Source organism: Ictalurus punctatus, chromosome 15 (assembly GCF_001660625.3).
Source record: "Ictalurus punctatus breed USDA103 chromosome 15, Coco_2.0, whole genome shotgun sequence".
Classification (NCBI taxonomy): domain Eukaryota; kingdom Metazoa; phylum Chordata; class Actinopteri; order Siluriformes; family Ictaluridae; genus Ictalurus; species Ictalurus punctatus.
Genome location: NC_030430.2, coordinates 4,619,155 through 4,625,221, shown reverse-complemented (window position 1 = coordinate 4,625,221; position 6,067 = coordinate 4,619,155). Strand labels below are relative to the sequence as shown.

General features: G+C 37.3%; 1 protein-coding gene across 1 annotated transcript; it reads right to left on the bottom strand.

The window, feature by feature from the left end:
* Positions 1–1,348: 1,348 nt before the first annotated feature.
* hoxc13a (homeobox C13a) lies at positions 1,349–5,539 on the bottom strand. Its single transcript, XM_017486492.3, has 2 exons — positions 4,732–5,539; positions 1,349–3,115 (listed from the first exon to the last, which is right to left on the bottom strand). The coding sequence occupies exons 1-2, from the start codon at positions 5,393–5,395 to the stop codon at positions 2,859–2,861; spliced, it is 921 nt and encodes a 306-aa protein (XP_017341981.2). The 5' UTR covers positions 5,396–5,539; the 3' UTR covers positions 1,349–2,858.
* Between the last annotated feature and the right edge of the window lie 528 nt (positions 5,540–6,067).

Sequence of the window (6,067 nt, the reverse complement as noted above, 5' to 3'; positions counted from 1 at the left end):
GAGCAAATAATTGGTAAAAATCGTTGTGAGACAAAATACGCATAAACAGAAAAAAGAATAATTTTCTTTTGTGCATGAAATAACAGAACTGTAACATAACTGGAATTATTGCTATCTGTACAGTAAATATAGGCTGTTATTGCATCTAGAGTGTACACGGACATTGACACTAGACACAAATACAAATGAAATGTAAAAGACAATATTTTCCACATCATCTTTAAAAGTCATAGCTAATCTGAGAAGCGTCTGCATTGCTTAAACCTACATGCATGGTCTCGTGAATACTCTCGGCACACAGGTCTACCTGACTGTGAGAAATTTCATTTTTGTTGGTGTCCAAAGTTACCCGGTCACTAAAACATTTTTTTTACATTTTAATGGGAATACACTAAAAACTTTTAACTATATGAAGTTCTAAACCACTAAATCAATAAAGCAAGCATTTACACAAAGGTTCTCAAAAGAACAGACCAGCAATTCAATATAGCATTGTTTTAACACTATCAATTTTCTACTACATATTGTCTTTCAGTTAGACTAATATTTGATTGAAGAATTCAGTGGACATTACAACAGGCAGCAAACTGTTTTTTTAGTAACCAATATTTTCAACATGCTGTTAAAATATTGTTAAAGACGATGAAATACAGCTGTTTGTTAGTAATAACAAATTCCTGTGTAAATACTCAAAATCTCATAGGAAAGGCCATGAATGGAGAAAAAGGGTACGGACGGAGAAAGTGAACCTTTGCCCACTATGCTACTGCGTCCCATTGTACAGTTTTACGCAAAGTGCCGAAATTCATATACAGATTTACCTAGCTAACAGAGTATTGGAGCATTCAGTAACTCTTCAACCGGTTCCTGACACGTGCTAAAACATCTGGTTTACCGTTCCATAATGTTACTAGGACAATGCTCATGCAAGGCTCCCAGTTAGATAAAAATAACGTTATGGAAGAATTGGTGTTAACTTTCATATACTAAACCTCCTCCGAACACTTAAAAACTTAACAGATTGAACAATTTGAGCCAAATGTTTATAGAATCTTGACGTTCTGGGAACGTTATTCTCGTCTAGCCTTAGCTCCCCAAAAGCGTTTTTTATTTTATGTACAATTTTATTATAAATTAAGGTTAGATTTTAACGGGAAATAGTATACAATGTTAGCATTAAGAACGTTTTGCATAAACCAGCCTCTGATCTAAGTGACCAAATAAAAATAATGAGTAATGTATATTCATAATATAATTTAAATACATTTCTTTATTATTGCAAATAGTGTTGTGGGTTTATTAGTTTATTATTTATTAATTAATTAGTTTATTAATTTTTATTCACACACACACACACACACACACACACACACACACACACACACAAACACACACACACACACACACACACACACACACACACACACACACACACACACACGCATACATACATACATATATACACTTACACTGTTGGCTTGGAAAGGAACGTGGTCTTGTCCGTTGTTTTCCACAGGTGACTCAGTGTGTTTAAAACAACTAGTCGTACGGTAAGGGCTTAGAAATATCTTAGTTTTCCAAATGATCCCTTATTTTCTAAATATTTTTCCAAATCAAAGCGTGTGAATTATTTTATAATTGATCGTGAAAATTTATTATACTTCAGCAATGAAGCATGTTATTTATTGTTCTAGGTCACTGCAAGAAAGAGTGCTCATCTTAGTAGTTGCCTGCTTGAGGTCTAAATCGGAATTATTTATTTGTTGCGTGATAGTACTCGATTTACAAGACACTTGGTATCCACTTATACCAAGGTAGTGGATTTAATCGAATGATTTGCATTGCCATTATTTATTTAAGAAACATGTCTCCATTCAGAACTTTAGGAATTAAACACCACAATACAGTTCACGTACTTCACAGAAAGAGGTACAGACTGACAGCGTGTGTGAACAGCTCCAAATGCTTTACGATATTTGTTTCTATACATAAAACAAGAAAGATTGTGTATTAACGTGTAATACTAAATGTTGCAATCGCTTACAATCATTCCAGTTGCAGGGCAGACAGATACTTCACTGCTAAAAAAAAAAAAAGGATACTAAGATGATCTTAACACATTCAATTTTACAGCCCTGTAATTTGCCAGAACATGAATTAAATAATAAAGACATTGCACTGTACAGTTAACATTAGCAGCCTGGTTTACCATCGGCATTAGAAAGTAATGTATCCCACAGTGAAACATGTAGCTTTTGAAATCTCGAAGGCTTTTTGGAAATCAACCTGTGGACTCCTGCCACCACAAAAACGATGGTGCATGGCTCTATTTGAGACACTACACATTCAGTGTTCAATGTTGTCTTTAGCCTTTCCACTTTGTTCTCATTCAAACGTAATTTTCAAATAAGGATTTACTATTGATACTTCATGCGAGTTAAAAGTCCTTGTGTGTTTCTGCTGATTTTTGCACTGGATTTTACACATCAACAAATGTTCGCGTCTCTTTTTATCACTGGAACAAAGCACATGACCAAACTGTCTCTTGGAAACCCAAATATTTTAAATATTATATATTTATATATGTACATTCATAAAAAAAGAGCAAAGACAAAATGATTTTCAATATGTTCACAGTTTTTAGGGCATGGCCTATGTCCCTTAAAGCTTACGGATGAGCGATTATTAAATCGTGTGCATCATTTTTTTTTATTATTATTATTAAATAAAGTAAAGCCAGACTTGGGTGATGTGACACGGCCTCGGATTTTCTTCGTTCATGGTTTTTGAGAAGAAGTAAATATCAGACTTTCAGAACGTATTGAGACCAACTGTAAAAGCAATTCATGGGGAATCCATTAAGTGTGCATGTGATTGTTCGCTTTAGATTTGCTGATGAATTTCTTCTCTTTCACTCTGCGGTTCTGAAACCAAATAGTAACTTGGCGCTCAGACAGATTGGTGGTGGCAGAGATGCGTCTTCTTTTGTCTTTAGTGATGAATTTGCTGGCTGCATACTCTTTTTCCAGTTCCTTCAGTTGGAGCTTGGTGTAGGGAACACGCTTTTTGCGTCCTCGCCGGTAACTGCTAACCTCAGGTTGCAACGGGACGACGTCTATAAGAAAAAAAAATCATAAACAAATTAATTCATATACTAACTTCTTGGTACTAAAAATCAACCTATATAGCATTTAAAAAAGTTCATCAAATTGATTTAATATTAAGTTAAAATATTTTATTTTCTCTTGCATAAACCAAAATAGTATTCTTAAAGTATAAGGCTTAAAGTTGTTTTTTTTTCCAAATTCACTGGCCAAATACTTACTAAAATAGTTCTTCTTTCTCGGATTTAAGAAAATAATTCTCAACGCATGTCTTAATGTATATGATATAATACTTACTGCATGTGTTTATAATATAACGTGTTGATATCTTTATAAGACTACATAGGCCTATCTGACAGTGTGTATAGCACTAATGTAAAGATTATAACCTAATTTTAGCCCATACATCTTACACATTATTTCACAAGATATTATCAATTATGATAGCTTCACATAACACATTTTAATAATGTACCTTTCAATAGCCTAAGAATCAGCGAACGCGCAATCTAATCAACCTTGTGTTCAGGTATATTAAGGTCAATAGCAGCGAGTTCACCTCTCTGTATCACTTATTGCCATGACAAATTATTTATTGTTAACGGCTATACAACCATCTTAAGACGGTGATGGACGTTCGGCTTTTGTTATAATTTATTAACTCCCAGATATAAGAGCTGTGCACAATAATAGATAGTCACAAATATTTAAGAAAAATACTTATATAAATATATACTTATAGAATATTGAGAGTAATAAATCTAAGTCTTATTGGTATCTTATTTTACGGATTGTGTGTTTACAGTAAACAAAAGCGCTTTAAAATTAAGTACTATGCGCGTGCGCGTGCGCGCGTGAGGCGTGTGCGCGAAGTATGCTAGTCTGTCTGTCTTTCTGTTCCCCCTTTCCCTCTCTCTTTCTCTGCCCCAGTAATGACTCGAATGAGAAGTTAAAGTGTGTGACAAGTCTGTTGTTTTGCGCTGCTGTGTTTTAAATTGTACAACAGTCACTATAGGCTATTCAAACTACCAACGTGGCCATGCGTTACTTGGACAATCCAATGATTGCTTTGCTTGTTTACATATCGGTGACGTGCCAGTGAATAACACTGGACCTCACCGGCAACTTTGTAGACTCATCATGTCTAAGAAGATGTCCTCTCATGCAAAAGTAAAACAAATACCAGGCACTACACCAACTACAGCATGGCACTTACATGTGCAAATCTCCAAAGAGTCCACAACATACCGCGGGCCACTACAGGGATTTATAGACGCAGTACAAACAAGACTCATCATATTATTATACAGGAGGAGCAAAGGTAGCTTATATTGTCATAGCCTGCCCTAACTGCATGACTGTTCTGCCTGACTGATCTTTTACCCAAGCAAAAAAACGAACGTCTTTGAGTTGTTGTAATATATAGTATCTTATATATTTATTAACTCCCTAAAATTATATTATTTGAAGTGTAAAATATGCAAACTACATACTTTGAATATCCTAGAAAATACTCAGTCAAAATGTATTATTATTATTATTATTATTATTATTATTATTATTATTATTATTATTAAGATCACAAACATTTAGATGAGAAAATATCAAGGAAGTTCGTATCATATACCTGGAAAAGGAGATTTCCACAGATGAGACGACTGTGTTTGTTCCTTTGAACAGTACACCTGCCCATCCCAGCCGTTTGAAAGAGCCCAGTGCTGATAGCCCTCCATTGGAATCAGCGCATCGTGTCGGGGCTCGGTATGTGCGCTGATGCTGGGGACCACCGACACATCGAGATAGCCAGGAACCGTCTGATATGAGCTGGCGAAGCTGGGGTAGAAAGCGAATTCCTTTGCCCTGCTGGAAAGCTCCTCAGTAGGCAGTGCCGTACTGGGCTCGGTGTATTTGTCTGCGGGATGATAAGAGCACGGCTTCTGCTGCAAGTTCACGTTGTGCGAATGAGACAGCCTGCAGCCGTAGTACGGGTTTCCAAACGGGTAACTATAGCCCAGAGAGGCGCTGGACGACGTCTGAGGCGCGGGACACTGTCGTCCTGCGTCAGGTGAAGATATATCCGAGTACACGGTGCCCTGGTGAGTTGTGATGGTGCCCGAATGTCGCCCCAAAGCTGGGTGCGAGATTAGATCCCTGCAGTGGGTAGCAGGGCAATTCCCGCTCAGTCCCTCCATAGCTTGATTTTTATTGTGACCACTTTCATTCGGGCTTTTTTCATAAACGTACATCAAGGTGTCCGCCCAGCGTGGATGCAAGACCAGCGAAGTCGTCATATCATGGGCTGCAGATGCTTTTTAAAAGTCGACTACTCCACGGCGATACCTCATTTCCAACTACATTTTACGCACGCGCATGCGCACGCTGAGCTCTGCGCGTCCTGTTCATTAATGTGCAGGCACGTGACTCCGGTAACAACTCCGAAGAGACTGGCTGTGGTGGGCGGGTATAATAATCCCTTTAAACATGCTCTGGCTCACGTTTCACTGGCTGGTCCTGGGGTTTTCAGTGGACGCACATTGGCTGAGTGAGCCCATGAAAACTATCCTTAAAGGGGAAGGTAGTGATCTCGATTTAAGGGAGACCAAAACAGCCCTCACGTTTTGGCCGACAAGCATGTTCTGAAGTAAACCCTGATTTTCAGATTGGATTCCCTGCACAGCAGCGCAGCATCTATGTTAACGCATATAGTGCAGAGATAATATTTTACGATCAAACCCACCGTTTTTTACGCAGTCTGGTAAACTACTTAATAAATAGTCTGCCTTTAGTTTAGAATATTTATTAGATACTATTTCCTGTTATACTGTTTCATATTTTTAAATAAAAACAAGAATTTTGTCCTTCGTAAAAGGAATGTAAATTAATGACCGTAATATACCTAATTATAGGAGGCTTTTGCAGACTCTTTCGAACAAGTTTATGTATTGAGTTTCATGGTGTAACTC

Coding starts and splice junctions, on each gene's coding strand:
- hoxc13a (XM_017486492.3), bottom strand. CDS start 5,395: ATGACGACTTCGCTGGTCTTGCATCCACGCTGGGCGGACACCTTGATG. Junction 3,116..4,731: donor GTGGAAATCTCCTTTTCCAG/GTATATGATACG, acceptor TTTTTCTTATAG/ACGTCGTCCCGTTGCAACCT.